We start from the raw sequence: 18,042 nt of genomic DNA, 5'->3' as shown, positions 1-18,042 counted from the left end.
TGGAAGGTGATCTCCATCTAGTGGAGCTGTTTAGGAACTACGTTCATTTAAAATTCACCCTCAGTTCCAAACCCGGATGACTTTCTTTCTTCTTTGGAAGTTTGGAATACAATATTTGACAGAATGAGCCTTAGTCGCCATTCACTTTTTATATATGACAAAGGGTAGCCTAAATGGTAAGTACCTCCCCACAACTCCCTAATATGTTAGTAGGGCGGGGCAGTGGGGCCAATTAATAACACCTGGTTTAGGCTACAACAAACCATTTGACTCAACTACCACAACAACAAATGCAGTGATTACCTAGAGTGAGGGGAAAATAGATTTATGGCTTTACTAGCTGTAATTGTGCTTTTTATTGTAAGATGCTGCAGCACATTGTCAGCTGAAGGTAGATTAAATATTACATATTTAAAAAATACAAATTTTTTATTGGTCTATGTCTCTTTCACCTCTGGGAGTGTGGGTTTGGAAACTGCTGTGCTTGGAAAGTCAACAGTTGTAGACAGTTAATATTTTCTGAATAGTCTATTATTATTTTTTTTGCATATATGCCACAAGTGTGTTGTCAACCTTTAGTTTTGTTTTATACCTAGAGCCCCCTCGCTCCTCTAATGAAGCCAACAGTACAGACACCACCTATGGCTTTGTGGCCTGTACTTTTGCAGTTCTGTTGTATGGAAGTTACTTTGTTCCTGTTAAAACGACAGATACCGGCGATGGTGAGGAGTTAAACTGTACTTTTACACGCCACACTAACATTTGACCAACCTTGCCTCAAAATCTGCTGTCTTTACAGGAATGTTTTTCCAGTGGATTTGCAGTTCAGCTATTTGGTGTGTTGGACTGGTTGCTGACACATTGTTTCACCCCTCCAGAGCTCATCCTGCAGCTATGCTTGGAGGAGCACTTTGGGCCACTGGTAAAGTGCATGTGTGAGCGAATAAACATGTTTAATATACATACAGATGTAATTTATAACAGATTTACCTCTTAGGAAATATAACCGCTGTCCCAGTTGTGAAGTTTATTGGCCTTGGTCTTGGAATTTTGCTTTGGGGATCCAGTGGATTGTTAATTGGATGGGCAAGCTCAAGGTGAGCTGGCTTGATGTTTGACAGAAGGGGGTTATAGGGATGTATTGAACTTCCTGATGTTAAACTTTGGGACATTGATTTATATGTTGGTCCAGGCTGCGTTTTCCAAAAGCATCGTGAGCCAAGCTGATCGTAAAGCATTTGTTAATCTTAATGTAAATGTCACCATTTACTAATACATGATTCAAATTTAAAATCTGTTATTATTTAATGGACCTGAGCTAACACAAACTAACAGTGAACAGGTATTAACTAACATTAAGAAAGATGAACTGTAACACACGTATTGCTCATTGTTAGCTAATGATAGTAGTTTAATGGATAAATTAATGTTAACTAGTAGGACCTAATTATAAAGTGTTATCCATGTTTTTAATTGAAGGCTGAGGTAATCTTACCTCTTAAGTCATTCCTTTCAAGGTTTGGCTGGTTTGGGCTGAGTCCAGAGGAAGTGTCCAAACCAATACTCAATTACTGTGGAGCTGGCCTTTGTCTGCTAAGGTAATGGGAGAGGTATTTCTTATGTGTTTTTATTTAAATTTTCCCTCTTAGCAGGGAATGTAATAATGGTCTACCTCCAAATGCACACATCAAGATGTTTCTTTGGCTATTAATGAAGACTGACATTTTACAAAGTAATATTGTTCATTCATCTAAGAAGGTGCTTTTAGTCCTCAGAAATCCTAATGGAAAGGACATGCTTAAGGCACACTTCTTTAATATGGACAGACAATATTTTTTATTCCCCCCATTATTGTTAACTTAGTAGTTACACCTCACAAAGATCTTTTTGAGATGAAAGTGCTGCTGTCTTACTCGCTCAAAAGTTTCTCTGAAATAGAAAATGCAATATATTGTGTAAGGCAGGATAAACAACCTCCTAAGACCTGAAGCCACGTTGTATTGGATCTACAGTTCCATCTGATTTTATGGGATATGGAATAAAAACATCCTTGCGTTTTATTTATTGTGAGAGAACTCTCTGGATTAGGTTTTATTTTTTTCTCATAACACAATCTTGTCTTTGTTTCAGTGCCATCATATTCTTCTTTGTGAAAAGTGATGTTCAGAAACGTACATCTCCTGAATCCATGCCTTTGTTGATTGATGATAGGGTAAGTTAGAGGGCTTTTCCACATTAAGAGCTTTTTGGATGTTATGTAGAATATTGTTTGGTGTATTTTGTTTTGGATACACACATCTTTGCCTACATTGTGTGTGCATGTATTCACACTGTCTTTAGAGGTTGAATCAAGACATCACAAACCTCAGTGATTCATGGGTGGACACGATTTCACCAAAGAGCAAAAGAGTGTTGTGAGTATCTGTAGGCCTTCCTAGTTCCAGTACATTTCTGGTTCTTTATTATGTACTGAGATGTTTGAGGGCTTTTTTCTGTGCGTATGTGTGCATGTATAAAAAGTTTGTGAATTTATATTTATGGCATTTTCATCTTTATACTATAATATTGTAAAATCTCTGGAATATAAATATTAAATCTATGGATGATTTATTTTCTATAATAATATTCTCTTGTTACAGGGGCTGCATCTTGGCCATATTTTCAGGTGTCCTTTATGGCTCTTCTTTTGTGCCCATTTTCTATATTAAAGTTCATGCCAAAACCAATTCAAGTATGTTCACTGGATCCAGTGAGAATGGTATGTATATGTATGCATGCATGTATGTATGTATGTATGGGATGACCAAGTAGTTTCAGTATCAGTGGTATGCAATTTATACTGCTTAAGATCTTAAAAAGCATTTTATTGGCTATTCTAACATGTTTTTCTGTCCATTACAGAAATTGACTACTGCTTTGCCCATTACAGTGGAATTTTCCTCATGAGCACTGTGTATTTTCTTACTTACTGCGCATTCATGAAGAACAGGCCTCGGATCTATCCCAGAGCCATCTTACCTGGTAATTAATGTGCATTCCATTCCATCATTTTTATTTCAACTTGGATGAAAGGACTGTGTTGCTTTGCAGCTCCACCATATTTGTGGAGTATTGCAAAGCAACTGTATTGTTACAGGTAAAGTTTACTATCAGCTACTGGACACGATAACCCTGAAAATATTCCTCCGCTTTCTACTGAATATTGAGTTCCCATGTTTCTTAACTGTAAAATCTTCCATGCAGGTTTTCTGAGTGGCTTGATGTGGGGATTAGCCACATATGCATGGCTTATAGGAAATTACTACCTTAGTGCAGTGGTCACATTCCCTATAATTAATGCTGTAAGTACGGCACAAAAGAAAATCTTTCATGTTCTCATTCACCTTGCATTGAAAATCGTAAGTAATGACAGTGTGTTCGACTTTGATTTCAGGGTTATGGTTTGGTAGCTGCTCTGTGGGGAAGTGTGGTATTTAAAGAGGTCAAAGTAGGTAACATAAAGCTATTTGTATTCATTCAGTATTTTGGATGGCATTTTTACGTGACCTAGTCTGACACTTTGTTTTTCAAATGAACATGAATATGTATGTGTTGATTTAAATCCGCAGAGAACACCTTGCATAAGATAAATTCACTTTGATTAGTTTTGATATTATGGTGAGCAATTAGGATTATAATTATGCATTTAGTGAGTACATGTATGTAATTTTATACGTAGACAGAGACTGAGACAATCAAAATTATTCAACCACCATTGCAAATCAGGTTTATTGGCAAAATTTACAGACTTTCAGCTGTTTGCAGTGAACAAATCAAACAAAGTAACTGAAGTAGCTCAACACAACAAATGTTTCAAGTGGTTTCCCCAAATTCAACTGAAAATAATTCAGTAATATTCTTGGGTTTGCATGCTGCAACCGCCGCCTTCAAATACCACCAGATATGTTCTATGGGGTTCAAGCCAGGTGACTGTGACGGCCACTGTAGAATCTTCCAGGACTTCTTCTGCAACCAAGCCTTGGTGGAATTTGAGGTATGCTTGGGATCATTGTCCTGTTGGAAGGTCTAATGACGCCCAAGCTTCAGCTTCCTCACTGACGGCATGACGTTTTCTCCTAGGGTTTCTTGATACTTTAATAAATCCATCTTGCCTTCCACACACTGCAGGTTTCCAGTGCCAGAGGATGCAAAGCAGCCGCAGACCATCACTGAGCCACCACCATGCTTAACTGTAGGCAGAGTGTTCTTTTCAGCATATGCCTCATTCTTCTTCCTCCATAAATACCACTGATCCATAGGGCAGAGAAGTTCCAGTTTTGCTTCATAGCTCCACAGAACACAATCCCAAAACTGTGGCTTATTTATATACCGACTTTTCTTGTGCTTTTGGGCCAGTAGTGGTGTTGAGTTGAGTTCTGGCATGCGCTTAGTATGCGCCTTACTGTGCAAGCTGAAACCTCAGTGCCTGTTGCCACCAAGACTAGCAACTAGCAGGTCTTTTGCAGTCACTCAAGGGATGCATTCTCAGAAATCTGGTTGCTGCCGTTAATAGCTGCATTTTTTTTTCTGCCCTGTCCAGGTAGTGTAACCACTGTTCCTCTAACTTTGAACTGTTTGAACTGTATCCTGTTCCTTGTTTGTGAAGGACGATGATATCTTCTCTCAACATTTTGGACCATTCTTTTGACTTAGCCATATTTCTAACTTGCAGTCAAACGTGATACTCAACAAACCTTGCCAGTTCAGATATTTAATGTGTTCTAGCTCAAGCACACCTGGTGCAACTATTGAAGCCCTTGATTAGTCGCATCAGGTGTGCTTGAGACCACACCTGTATTGTCTATATATATATATATATATATAACATTCAAGTCACTAAATGCGTAATTATAATTGCTCACCATAATATCAAAACTAACGAGTGTGTGTAAGAGCCAGTTTAGATCATAGTCGTTTTAATTTGATATTGATTCATTACCAGTAATGATAAGGAAATAAAGCAGAAACTTCTATTTAGGCCAGCCTAACAAACTGATTTTCTTTCCTCAGGGTCTTGGGAACTTGCTATTGTTTGTTTTGGCATCTTGTGTTGTCCTGGCAGGCTCCCTGTTAACTGCCTATTCAAAGACTTGAGTATGTACGTTGTTACCACAAGGTGGCAATGGTGGATCAGGTTTTAAACCAATATTCCTGCCAAAAATTGCAGTCACTGAGCTTATCACCTAGAACAAGGCATCTGCAGTGGCTTAGTAGCCCTTGATGTTATTTGCCTGTTTCTATTGCATTTTAATTGCAGTCCAAATTAATTCTAGGTTTTCTGTAAGTTCACATGCATTTGAATTAAACAGTAGCCCCTTAGGCTTATGTATGTACATTTGTTTTCGTGCTATGTGTTCAACGGAATCTGCGTAATTTTTATCACCCCACACCTTTTGAGCTGTAAATTTGGCTTTTTATGTAATGTACCAATCTTTCCAATAAGACCATCAGCAGACAAACTGACAAAGATGGGACAAACACTCATAAAGGTGTGTTTGGTTCAGGTATACACTACATTATGGGGACATAATATCCCCACAAAGATGGCAATATCCGAAATCCCTGTCCTTGTGGGAACATTTTTTGGGTCCCCATGAAAAACAATGTATAAATCATATGAAGTGATGTTTTTGAAAATCCAAAAATTAGTTTTCTGTGATGGGTACAGTAGGTTTAGGGAATAGAATATACAGTTTGTACAGTATAAAAATCATTTGTCTGTGGGATGTACAATATGAAAACTGTGTGTGTGTAATATGTCTAGATTAGAATAGTATGTCTAGTCTAAAATACATAATGCATTCCATACCTAAAGGACGACATAACTTGTACTGTTGTTGTGCCTGTTTCCTGTCCTCTTTACCGAAGCCCATCATTAATGTTATTGCTTCATATTCACACCAGCAAATTACAAGTACAAAACATGTCAAAACAACATTGTTTACAGGCAGGTGTGCACAGGAAGCTATTGTAATTCAATTTTAACATCTTCCTAAAAGACAACAAGCTTTCCTATTTTTGTAATTTATATGCTGTTGGGGGGAAATGTTTCTTTTTCTTTTTCTGGATGTTTGCTATTATTATTATTATTCAGAAGGTACAACTTTAATATTTAGATAGGCCATACTGGGAAAATGCGCATCAACGAGGACTTTTTTTTTTTTTTTTACAGTTTAGTTTCTAATGACTGCATTCTAGCCTCTCGCGTTTTCAGTAAAAAGGGCGTAAGGACAATTGCTGCATTCTTGTCAATTTGGGACTGTTATTTCAGCTGATCCGGCATCGGGACAGTTGTCTTCATTCATGCTGGAGCTGCGCTAAGGGGATCATCTGGAACTCCTGTGTGTCATCAATATGTAAACGAAAAGAGCGCAATTCCAATGTGGACAAAAGAAATTTGACTTAGCCTAATCATGCGCAGACACTCGTGCCAATGGATACGCATACGACTCGTCCTGGAAAGGTCGGGGACACTATGATTTGTTTGTCCGTATCGTTTTTGAAAGTCTGCAACTGTTGTGGGAGATATTCCGCCATTAGGAAGTATTTGCTTATAGCTGTTGTGTGTTTTGTTTATTTGTTTTTCACCGTTCACGTTAATCACACGTCTACTCGCCAAGACAAACGTCCTGATCCGTGGACTAGAAATAGCGTTTATTCTCAAAAACCTCGAAAAACCTACCAGGACCCCACTGAAGGGGAAGTGAATGAATCCCTGAGTCCGACCAGGTCTAATGTGGTGTATATAACTCTCAAATCTAAGCGGCACAAACCGGCCATCATCAGGGGCACAGTGCGCCCCAAACTCCGGAGAAAGAAAGTTAAAGTGAGAGCGCAGAGTGGCACACAGAGCAAAGCGAAGAACGCGAGCCACGATACAAACACCGTTGACAAACAACTGAGATATTCTGAGCTTGATGGCAGTAACGGTGATTATTCATCCATCAGGATATACAGTGAAAGAGCTCCTCCATGGTTCAGCATTGACGATATCACGGCCATGCGCTTTCTAGCTGATAGTAAAATTACGCAAATTGACGAAGTTGCACCTCCGGGCTTTTCTTCTTTAATTTTATTTAAAAGTGCGACAAATCACACGGACGATGATGATGCGTGTCGCAAATGTAGCGGTATTGTCAGGAGACCCTTGGACATGAGTGAAGTGTTCGCCTTTCATCTGGATAGGATCTTGGGACTGAACAGAACTTTGCCAGCTGTCAGCAGAAGATTCCACTCTCTTGGAGGTAGTGTATTTGTTTCTGTTTTTGTTTATTAAAAAAAAAAGTTTTCATTGGCCTAAATATTTTGTATAGGCATATGTATTTTACTTAATTTGACGTTTTAATCTATTATATATATATATATATATATATATATATATATATATATATATATATAGATATATATAGATACATATTTTTTTTGTTGTTGTAGCAAATACTGCATTTTACTTAATTTAACTGGTAAAGAATATAGTGGCCCATAAAAGGTTTTGGACTTAAAGGGATAGTTCACCCAAAAGTTGTTTCAAACCTGTGTTTCTTTCTTCTGTTGAACACAAAAGAAGATATTTTAACCACCAGATATGTTGGTAACCGATGGCACCCATTGACTTCCATAGTAGGGAAAATGTTGGAAGTCAATGGCTACGGTCAACTGTATGGTTACCAACATTCTTTAAAATATATTTTTTTGTTCAACAGAAGAAAGAAACTCAAACAGGTTTGGGGTGAGTAATGGGTGAACAATCCCTTTAAGTCACAATTAAAAAAGATGTGTAAATGTAACTGCATTAGATAAAATATCAAACCAAGTCCCATTTTTTTTTTTTTTTTTTTTTTTTTTTTTTTTAAAGGCACATTTTGATTTAAACTAATTGCAAAATAGATAAGAAAAGTAAGTTCCGAGAAAAGCATAATCCGATTGTCATCTGATTGTCATGAAATTTGTGTGCATCTTATATAGATTAAATAGACTTAGGCTATAGTACTTTCTGGGGCCACTGCATTCGGAGCAGTTCAGTGTCATCAAAGCTGTCTATCAAGCTAATGAGAAATCAAATATGACTGATACTGATCTAATGAATATATAGCCTACATATATTTCATCTTGTTTCAGATGGTCAGCCTTGTCCAGTTGTTTTGTGGGATCCTTCTTTAAGCCCAGCAGTAGATCAACCCTCTGAGAGACTGAGCTGGGGTTCATATCAAACCTCTCTCAAATACAAGTGCTGGCATCGGGGCATCATACCTAAACCAGACTGGAGGTGCACCAGCATCCACCACCATGAATGGAGCAAGCTAGTAGTCTTTGATTTCCTTCTGCAGGTACTCTACTCCACTTTCATCTCTGTTGCAACTTTAAACTTGTAGATAAACAAAGTTAGATGCACATTAACATATATCTGTTGTTTTCTGACCAATTAATTTAAACTGAATAGTGAACACAAATAAAGATTGTGTTTCTTCTCAGATTTACGAACGACTAGATAAAAACTGCTGTGGATTTAAGCCCCGCCCAGAGGACACCTGTGTTGAGCTTGGTCACCATGAAGAATGTACAGATAAGGACAGCATAGAGCTGACACACATAGTCCACCGTAGACATGACCCACACCACCTGGTTTTCTTTAACAACAAGGGCTACTTTGACCGAGATGAGGAGAATCTGGACTTCAGGCTACTAGAGGGAATCAAAGAGTGAGTAAAATTACCAGACACATTTATTAGACCACCTGTCATAATAAAGAGGAAACACAAATAGATTTGGAATTTGGAAAACTTGTTTAAAACTAAAACTGACTAACAAACTGAAACAACTAGCCTAAATAGTCTTTATTCCCACATAATAACCAAAACTTAATATTTTGTATATGGTGTCCTTTGGCCTTGCTGCCATTGTTTTTATGTACAGTACTTTTCCACAGTCTCTGTTGTTACTGACTTCCAAATAGTTTCGAGTTGTTCCCAAAGACTTGCTTTTGATGAAACTTTTGTTCAATCTGTCTTTGAATCCACTAAATCCAAACTTTGTTAAATAGGATTCAAATCCGGACTTTGACTTGGTCAACTGTGACTAAAGAGCTTACACATACTGATGGATTAACCATTACAGAAACATAAATGATTTTGATAATCACCAATACTGTGGGCATTAGGGCAGCTGTGGCACAAACCTTACAATGGGTGGTGGTCTAAACAATTTAAGCACTGTATTTCACATGTTGGAGTTTATACATGACCACTTGATCTTTAATTTAATCTCATAATGATGTTATAACTGTAAAGAATAGCCAGATTTTGCAGAGATGGTGTGTAAATGTTTTTTAAAGACAGATCATTTCACATGTAGAATTGAAAATAATCAAAGATATATAAAAAATGATCAAATACATTTGCTTTACTGTTTCAACCTCCTCTTTCTTACCACAAGGGCCATTTGGAATTCCTAAAGGCAAAGAGGTGTTGATAGAGCTCAAGGCCCGTAGGCCAAAATGAATGTACATCGGGTGTCTTCTAGTTGTCACAGCTTTAGTTCGGTGGGGGAAGTTGTAATCTTCTGATTGGTCAGTTTGAATGTCTCACATTTGGGTTTCAGTCACATGGTGAATGAAGGGATAAAAGAATATTGCAACTGTTGCTCTGTTTCTTTGATTCTCTGTCTCTTCTTTTTTCTGAGGCTTCTTTGCTCTCTCTTCTTTTCCTCTGGGTCCATTTCTTGGGGCACTCTTTATTTGCCTCCTCTTTTCTTTGTCTCTCTTCCCTTTTCTAAAGCCCCTCTCTCGATCGCTCTATCCATCCCTCAGGTAACATTCTATATATATGCTGGGTACGATTAATGACATAAGTTTTTATCATCTCATACATCTATTTTAAGTGTAACTATAACTAGATATTGTCATTAAGCCCTTTCAATTTACAAATGATGTGCTAACTAGTTTTGATTCGGTATTAACTTTGAAGTGATGCCTATTGCAATACAATATCGTTACACTATACAGTAGCAACGCTTTTGCTATTGTAACTGCGCTTATTTCCGTCAAGTAGCAGTGAGTGGTAATAGACAAGAAATGTAGTTTTCTACCATCTTGCTTTAGTCATCCGTTTCTTTAGTCATCTGGCGATCCTGCAGCCTGAACCCCTGTAGGCAAACCACCTTAACAGCTACTGGTACTCTTTCAATTAATGTCTTGCAAGTTGTTGTGAAGGACTTAGAAACTCATGACCTCAAAGAAATGAATCCTTGCAGTTTAATTGAATTACAAATCTCCACAAGTTATCAGGTTTGCATAGACATTAAAATCCAGATGACAAGTGATTTTTTAATTGAAATAAATAGTTTTGTGCTTCTTTTCTTGTTCATACTGGACCATATGAGGTGATTTGTAATTGCTGCAACTAAGACTGCAACTGTGAGGCCACAAGTTTGGCCTCAGTAAGCCAACACCTCTACAACACCACTGAAGATGTAAGCAAATACATACAATCTGACACGTGCTGTCTGAGCTAAGGGATTCTGCTGACGATGCTGCTAATGTGATACCTCTGGGAACGCAAGCTCACTTGTGCAATAACATCAGTCAGAATAAATGATCGGCCATTGCTGTGTATGAGTATCACCACTTGCACATTATCTGCATCAGAGCATGGTATTACATCATTTGTCTGTTAGCAATGCAATTTGTTTTGTGGGGATTGTAAATACAGTATTTAATGATGTTGTATGTTACACATTTTTAATTCTAAGTTTGTTTTAATAATTTTGGAGTGCATTACTATATTCTTTCAATATTTTTCCTCTTTCAGGCTACCAGATCAATCTGTGTCTGTATTGAGGTCTCAGCGTCTCAGGGAAAAGCTCCTGCAATCGCTGTTTCTCGACCAGCAGTACTGGGACAGTCAGGGAGGCCGTCAAGGCATTGAAAAACTCATTGACGTAATTGAGAGAAGAGCCAAAGTCTTGCTCACGTACATCAATGCCCATGGGATTAAAGTAGTACCTATGAACTCTTGACAAATGGAGCTTCAGTTTTCAGTGCGCAAGATGAACCACCAACCTTTTGGTTTCCAGTAATTGTCACTGTTTTTGACAGATTAGTATGACAATGAAGAACGGTTGAATTGAATTGAAGGTCTGTAAGTCAAAACTCAGTGCACTTCTGAAACCACCACTTTAAGACAAGATCATATTAAAGGATAGTTTCCCTAAATGCTCTACACAGAGTCCAGGGCTATTTTTTAACACAACTGACATTCCACAAGTTAAAGGCGCTTTAGGCCGGGAGCCAGGTCCACTCCTCAGGATGTTTTTGCTACCTTTTTTTCACTATTATTTCCTATTATCTTATACCTTGGGTCTTCACAAGTTGATAATGACCACCCCCAACTCTGCCCCGTTTGGTCTCAGGGGCCAAAAAACACCCTTTTTGGGAAAAGCTTTTGGCGGAATGATGTAATTGTGAATATAAAGGTACTGCAGCTACATAAATGGCCATATAACCCTAAAATTTTGCATGGTGTATCCTGACACAAAGGGGAAACTAGCAGAAAAAGATTCTGGGCATTGCTGCCTTTTTTCTGTCAAATATCACCCTCAACATACCCCAAAAGACTAAAAAATGGCTGTCCGCCTAACAAATTGTCATCAAAAGTGATCATTTTCAAGCATTTTATTATATATATCACTGCCTCAAATGTACATGAAAAACTTCCCAAGTTTATAAGCTTCAATTTAAATCCGAGATGACCTTTCTATCTAGAGGATTATAGCTGGTATAACCAAAGTTATCCACTGTACATCAAATCGGAGAAAACAGAACTTTCAAGCATTACCATTCCTTATGGGTTCCATAAGTCCACAAAGTCCTCGCAACACAAGGAATAAAGATGACTCTAGTGTGTAGTCTGTTATCAAAAAACCAACCTTCAATAGAGTAAACGTTAGTAACCTTCTGTACAGGTAAACATTCTTTACAGCCAAATGGCGAAACTAAAATACAGCTCAAACATAAAATAGAAAACATTTATTTGGTTCTTAGATCTTTTTGCTGCTTATCCATGCTGTACTTCAACGACTGGTCATGTTAGTGTGTTGTATTAGTGTAGAATATAAACTCTCAATCATCATTTTCCTCATCTTCATCTATATTTGTATGGATTTCATCAGTTTTTGGAGCCAAGCACTTTGATGTGTTCTACATACCTTCTACATAGACATTGTGAAACTGAGCGAGCTTCTTCTTCTTCGGACCTCTCCACACTGGTGCGGGTGACAGCACAGCAGCGCGAGCGGTCTTTTTTCTCTCTCTTTCTTTTCTTTTTGCTTTTGTTTTGACTTGAGCAAACAAAAGCTGTTCTCACAGCTGGTAAGTTGCGCTTGAGAGCACTCAAAGGCGATGTGGTCGAGAACTTTGCCCAGCAGAAACTGGCTGAAAAGCAGACTGAGACCATCAAGCACATCCTGCCGCGGCGGTCAGCTGCTGCCTCCACCCCATTGCCCGCAGCCCCTCAGTCTGCTCGTCGCCGGGGCGGCCTTCTGTGTCTGCCCTTGCTCCCGTGCCAGAGCAGCAGCCTCCACCTAAGCGGAGCCAAGGAGCCAGTCGCAGGCAGGCCCCCCCACCCGTCCAGGCCCCTGCCAAGCAGGGCGGTAAAGCCAAGAGCAAGCAGCCGTAGGACGGGCGACCCGGAGATGGATTGGGCCATCCACTCCACTACAATGAGAGCAGCCGATGCCCATGTCTTGCGAGCAGAGATCGCAGTCCTACTAGGACGGCGATAGAGCCAGTCCCTCCAGCCGATATGAGGTCAGTGCACTACAGTCCCTACTTTATTGTACCCAAGAAATGTGGTGGGTTCAAAATGCTCATGCAGAAACGCATTTTCAAATGCATCCGTCCCCAAGATTGGTTTCCAGCGATCGACCTGAAGGACGCGTACTTTCATGTCTTGATTCTTCCTCGACACAGACCATTTCTGTGCTTTGCGTTCGAGGGTCGAGCATATCAGTACAAGGTCCTGCCCTTCGGGCTGTCCCTGTCTCCCCGTGTCTTCACAAAAGTCACGGAGGGGACCCTTGTTCCCATGAGAGAACAGGGACATCCTGAACACACATCCTGAACTATTTTGATGACTGACTCATATTAGCACACTCAGTTCAGTTATGCGAACACAGAGATCAGTTATGCGAACACAGGGACCTCGTGCTCAGGCACCTCAGCCAGTTGCGTCTTCCGGCCAACTGGGAGAAGAGCAAACTCGCCCCCATGCAGAGGATCTCTTTTCTCGGTATGGAGTTGGGTTCGGTCGCACAGACAGCACGCCTCACAGAGGTGCTTGAACACCTTCAAAGGTAGGACCCTGTGCAAAGTCAGGGAGGACGAGGAGCAGGTCCTTCTGGTGGCCCCCTATTGGCCCACCCAGACCTGGGTCCCAAAAAATCATGCTCCTCGTGACAGTCCCTCCCATTCCTCTGAGGAAGGATCTTCTGCCTCAGATATAGGGCACCCTATGGCACCCTTGTCCGGACCTCTGGAAACTCCATCTCTGGTTCTAGGTGACTTACCCCCAGAGGTACTTAACACCATCACTTCTGCACGGGCGCCGTCCATGAGACGTGTGCCTTGAAGTGGAACCTGTTCGTCAAGTGGTTTTCTTCTTGCCGAGAGGACTCCCGAAGATGTTCAATAGGGTCTGTGCTTTCCTTCTTGCAGCAAGGGTTGGAGCGAAGGCTGTCTCTATCCACCCTCAAAGTACATGCTGCTGCTATTTCAGCTTATCACGACCACATAGATGGCAAAACAGTTGCCATCTATGTGCCATCTATGGAAAGCACGAACTGGTCGTCAGGTTCCTTAGGGGGGCGAGAAGGTTAAACCCTCCTCGTCCCCCTTCCATACCCTCTTGGGACCTTTCCCTGGTGTTTCAAGCTCTTCAGGATGCTCCCTTTGAGCCTTTGAAGTCAGCAGACTTAAAGCTTCTCTCTTTGAAGATTTTGCTGCTGATTGCACTGGCCTTTATCAAGAGGGTAGGGGGCCTGCAAGCATTTTCGGTCGACGAATCGTGCCTAGAGTTCGGGTCGGGTGACAACCATGTTGTACTGAGACCCCGGCCTGGCTATGTGCCCAAGGTTCCTACCACTCCCTTCAGAGATCAGGTGTTAGGCTGGGTTCCATATGTGTATAATTCCACGGCTGCTCCTAATCGAAGCCCCGTGTCTTTCCCTTGGGCTAAGTTACCCAATATTCATATGCAGTACAACCTTCGGGCTAGTCCATATGTATTTTTCCACAAAGTCCCTTGAAGAAAGTGGCTTCCGCAGCGTTCCCCTTCCATAGAATGGGCACGCTTTCCCAGTGTTATCCAATAATCTCACTGTATGGGTTATCATGGAACAACAGTGATGGATACGCTCTGTGTAAGCCCTTTCCTATCGTCCGTCCAGGCAAGAAGGGGTACAGGATTGCACCGGGCTCTGGATGGGGTGCAGCAGCTGTGACGCTTTGGTAGGGATTCCTATCAGTTGGTCAAGACATACGTCGAGAGTGACCGACCGATAAGGGAACGTCTTGGTTACATATGGTAACCCTCATTCCTTGAGGGAGGGAACGGAGACGTACATCCCATCATCACATCTGCTGCTGCCCACAAGGTCGGCCAGCTTACCAGGCTTGGCTCCTCAGCAAAAAAGGAGCTCACCTTGCACTTGCTGCTCATTATATACCTGCGCTGCGAGGCTTAACAGTTGATGCAAATGACTGCATGCCAATGTGTATTGGCTCGTTTTAGTTTTACTCGAAGTAGATTGGCCTCTCTAGCGAGATTCCTATCAGTCGGTCACGACGTACGTCTCCATTCCCTCCCTCAGGGAACGAGGGTTACCATATGTAACCGAGACGTTTCGCCATTTGGCTGTAAACAATGTTTACCTTTACAGAAGGTTACTAACGTTTACTCTATTGAAGGTTGTTTTTTTGATAACAGACAGCACACTAGGGTCATCTTTATTCCTTGTGGTGTGAGGACTTTGTGGACTTTAATAAATCTCACATTTGGCTAATTGATTTTGTGTGAATGTACCCTATGTTGCACCCTGACCCCAGTCCACCTAGGGCAGGGCTATTCTATTGGCAGCCTGTGGGCCACATACGGCCCGCCAATCATCTCAATCTGTCCCAAAGGCACTCCAACCTCCATCCGCCTCTTTTCCTGGCGGTGTGATATGCATTTGGTTAGATATGCGAGGGGCCATAGTGGCGCGTGCAGCTGTACGTCTACGCACTGTGCATACCATGAACGCTCCGACTAACCTGAGAAATGTTTTCAGTCTGAATATTTCAGCAGTTATTATGTGTGTCCCGTATTTCTGTCGACTGAACCAGCGATACCAATCATTTGTGAATGGTGCGAATCTTTTGTTCGATCTTTGGTTCAATTATTTACTTTCCATGAATTGGCTAAATATGCTTGCATTATGGTCTGAAACGATTCAGATTCATTCGGACCGCTCTGTCACTGAATCATCTGAAGCTGTTTCTCGGTCAGTAACAACAAATATAGAACAAATAGCACTGTTTTCAGTTTAGTTTCAGTTCAACTTGCAGTTTAGTTTACTTTAAACTATGCAGCACCGCCCAGTGGATAACGGAATGCAAGCTTAAAGGAGTTGCGTTTACTCCCGGTTCTGGGGCCTCATTTATAAACGTTGTGTACGCACAAAAGAAGGCGTACGCCGCTCTCTACGCAATAATTAGTATTTATAAAAAGCAAACTTGACGGGAAAATGTGCGGTCCTTCACGGGTTACGCACAAAAACGGGTGAAATGAGAAATGGCGACACCATTGGCAGATGGAAGAAACACGTGAAAGTGTAGACCGTTGTGTAAAAGAAATGGCAATACTGCCTCTCATAAATAACATGAAGACTTCACAAAGCAAGTCTTACAATTAACAGCCTACACGAACACCCGTTTGATCGATCTGCAGTGTAAAACAAACAAAATCAAACGAAAATTACAACAGAAATGCAAATTAACACATATTTGCAAAAAGATATAAATATGTTCTGCAATAATATTAGCATGTTATGCAATTCATCCTCATAACACATCTGTAGCTTGTCAGATGCAATCAAATGGATGGTAATAAAATGCCATGATGCCATCACAATGCGTAATGACGCACAATGGCTGATCATGCGCTTCACGCTTGCGCGTGAGTGAAGTTACGTTTCTTGGTTTTCCTCTCTGTGTTTGCCATGATTTCGCAATCGATGAATATTAACTTGTGGCCATTTCACGGACTATTTATGGGCAACTATGGGCGTGACATGAAGCCGCAAAAGCTGCGCTACATTTAGAATTGATTGTGATTTATTAAGGGAAAACTGCGTAGGATGTGCGTGCGCACGGTTTTATAAATCCGAATATTTCTGTGCGTACGCACGTCCTATGTTTAATCCGTACGCCACTTCTGACGCAAATCCTAAGCAAAGTTTTATAAATGAGGCCCCTGGACACTATTATTAAACAGCATTGCGACATCCAGTGAGAAGTGGTTCAATTCGACACACCTCTGTTACAAACCTTACTACTTTTAAATCAGATGAAACAGCCTCAACATTCCCAACACACCTGATGAGGTAAACAGCAGAAACATTGTGCCATGAACGTTAGAAGACTTTAAATCCCCTAATCACCACCTTTACATTTGCCATGAATTGTAGTGTAGTAATTTACTATGGTTTGGCCAGAAATGTGGAAAATTTATACTGAATACTAACTTATAGTCATTTAGGCCTATATTGCAGTAGATTAATTAGGTTGGTAGAGGAATATACAATTCATTTTGTGTATAGTTTTTACCTGTGTTTAGGCATTTTGTTATACAGTGGTAGTGAGTGAGTAACCATCTATGGTTTTACCTGTGGTTATCAAGTCTCACTGTTAGAATATTTTCATTTAAGTCGATAATAATTATAAATAAAATAATTCTTACCAATAGCTATGATTGATACACCATGCAAAATTTTAGGGTTATATGGCCATTTATGTAGCTGCAGTACCTTTATATTCACAATTACATCATTCAAAAAAGCCAAAAGCTTTTCCCAAAAAGGGTGTTTTTTGGCCCCTGAGACCAAACGGGGCAGAGTTGGGTGTGGTCATTATCAACTTGTGATGGCCCAAGGTATAAGATAATAGGAAATAATAGTGAAAAAAAGGTAGCAAAAAAACATCCTGAGGAGTGGACCTGGCTCCCGGCCTACTTTAAGTGATTAACTTCCACCACAATGGCTGCATCCAAAATCACATTCTTCCCTATTAGTCGAAAAACAGTATGTGACAAAAGAAGTAGGTCCGAATTCACAGTACTCATAAAAGAGTTGGCAAAAAGTACCCGGATGACCTACTTCTTCCGACGCGATTCTGAAGTGTGCGTATGATGGACACTTTACTATCCCATGAGGCCACGGGAGAGGATTTGTGAATGGCGGTGACGTGACGCAACTGTTAGTAGGTCACGTGATAAGGGCAACATGGCGAATGTAGTATGTCCAAATTACATGCATACTGCACACGTTCATACTCTAAAGAACAAACCTTTTTAGTGGTCATGAAGTAATTACTTATTCAAAAGAAATAAAAACTCTCTTGAGGATGCGATTTCAAATGCAGCCTTAGCCTCTGAATCAGACCACCCCTTCAGTCAATTCCTGCCAACTAGTGGCATGTCAGAAAACCTGATCCAAGTAACCAAAACACTCAGCTTTTTAGGATAATTTCTGCTGTGTTAAATGTAGATGATTATGGTTCCAGAGCATTATTATTAAATCTGGTAATGTTGCACTTGTGTACAAGTTTATCACCGTGAAGATAAAACTTTATTATTTTTGTACTATATTGATGTTTTTTTTTTTTTTATTGAATAAAAGTGTTCCATCTGTCCATTGGAAAATCACTTCAATATTACATTAATAGAATAATGAATTGAATTATGTTATAGACAG

General features: G+C 40.3%; 2 protein-coding genes across 3 annotated transcripts; both read left to right on the top strand.

Moving 5' to 3' along the window:
* Positions 1-246: 246 nt before the first annotated feature.
* tmem144b (transmembrane protein 144b) lies at positions 247-5,490 on the top strand. Of its 2 annotated transcripts, none has more exons than XM_079892845.1 (12): positions 247-391; positions 597-722; positions 800-922; positions 998-1,097; positions 1,518-1,598; positions 2,131-2,212; positions 2,341-2,414; positions 2,640-2,758; positions 2,902-3,021; positions 3,244-3,341; positions 3,434-3,487; positions 5,050-5,490. In XM_079892845.1, exons 1-12 carry the CDS (start codon positions 328-330, stop codon positions 5,131-5,133), a joined length of 1,125 nt encoding a protein of 374 aa, XP_079748971.1. In that variant the 5' UTR covers positions 247-327; the 3' UTR covers positions 5,134-5,490. The 2 variants fall into 2 exon arrangements, with proteins under 2 accessions (XP_079748971.1, XP_079748970.1); XM_079892844.1 differs by having other exon boundaries at positions 3,434-3,491.
* Positions 5,491-5,590: 100 nt separating this feature from the next.
* On the top strand, positions 5,591-17,298 carry gask1b (golgi associated kinase 1B). Its single transcript, XM_079892842.1, has 4 exons — positions 5,591-7,283; positions 8,158-8,366; positions 8,512-8,738; positions 10,845-17,298. The coding sequence occupies exons 1-4, from the start codon at positions 6,473-6,475 to the stop codon at positions 11,050-11,052; spliced, it is 1,455 nt and encodes a 484-aa protein (XP_079748968.1). The 5' UTR covers positions 5,591-6,472; the 3' UTR covers positions 11,053-17,298.
* The last annotated feature ends 744 nt before the right edge of the window (positions 17,299-18,042 follow it).

This window comes from Squalius cephalus (genome assembly GCF_949319135.1).
Source record: "Squalius cephalus genome assembly, chromosome: 14".
NCBI lineage: Eukaryota > Metazoa > Chordata > Actinopteri > Cypriniformes > Leuciscidae > Squalius > Squalius cephalus.
Note: the sequence above shows the minus strand (reverse complement) of the source record. Positions and strands in the feature narration are given on the sequence as shown.

Excerpts from the sequence above, each read along its gene's own strand:
- gask1b (XM_079892842.1), top strand. The coding sequence starts at position 6,473 with ATGGATACGCATACGACTCGTCCTGGAAAGGTCGGGGACACTATGATT. Across the intron at positions 7,284-8,157 it reads AAGATTCCACTCTCTTGGAG|ATGGTCAGCCTTGTCCAGTT; the intron begins GTAGTGTATTTG and ends ATCTTGTTTCAG. Across the intron at positions 8,739-10,844 it reads CTACTAGAGGGAATCAAAGA|GCTACCAGATCAATCTGTGT; the intron begins GTGAGTAAAATT and ends TTCCTCTTTCAG.
- tmem144b (XM_079892844.1), top strand. The coding sequence starts at position 328 with ATGGCTTTACTAGCTGTAATTGTGCTTTTTATTGTAAGATGCTGCAGC. Across the intron at positions 723-799 it reads AACGACAGATACCGGCGATG|GAATGTTTTTCCAGTGGATT; the intron begins GTGAGGAGTTAA and ends CTGTCTTTACAG. Across the intron at positions 2,213-2,340 it reads CTTTGTTGATTGATGATAGG|AGGTTGAATCAAGACATCAC; the intron begins GTAAGTTAGAGG and ends CACTGTCTTTAG.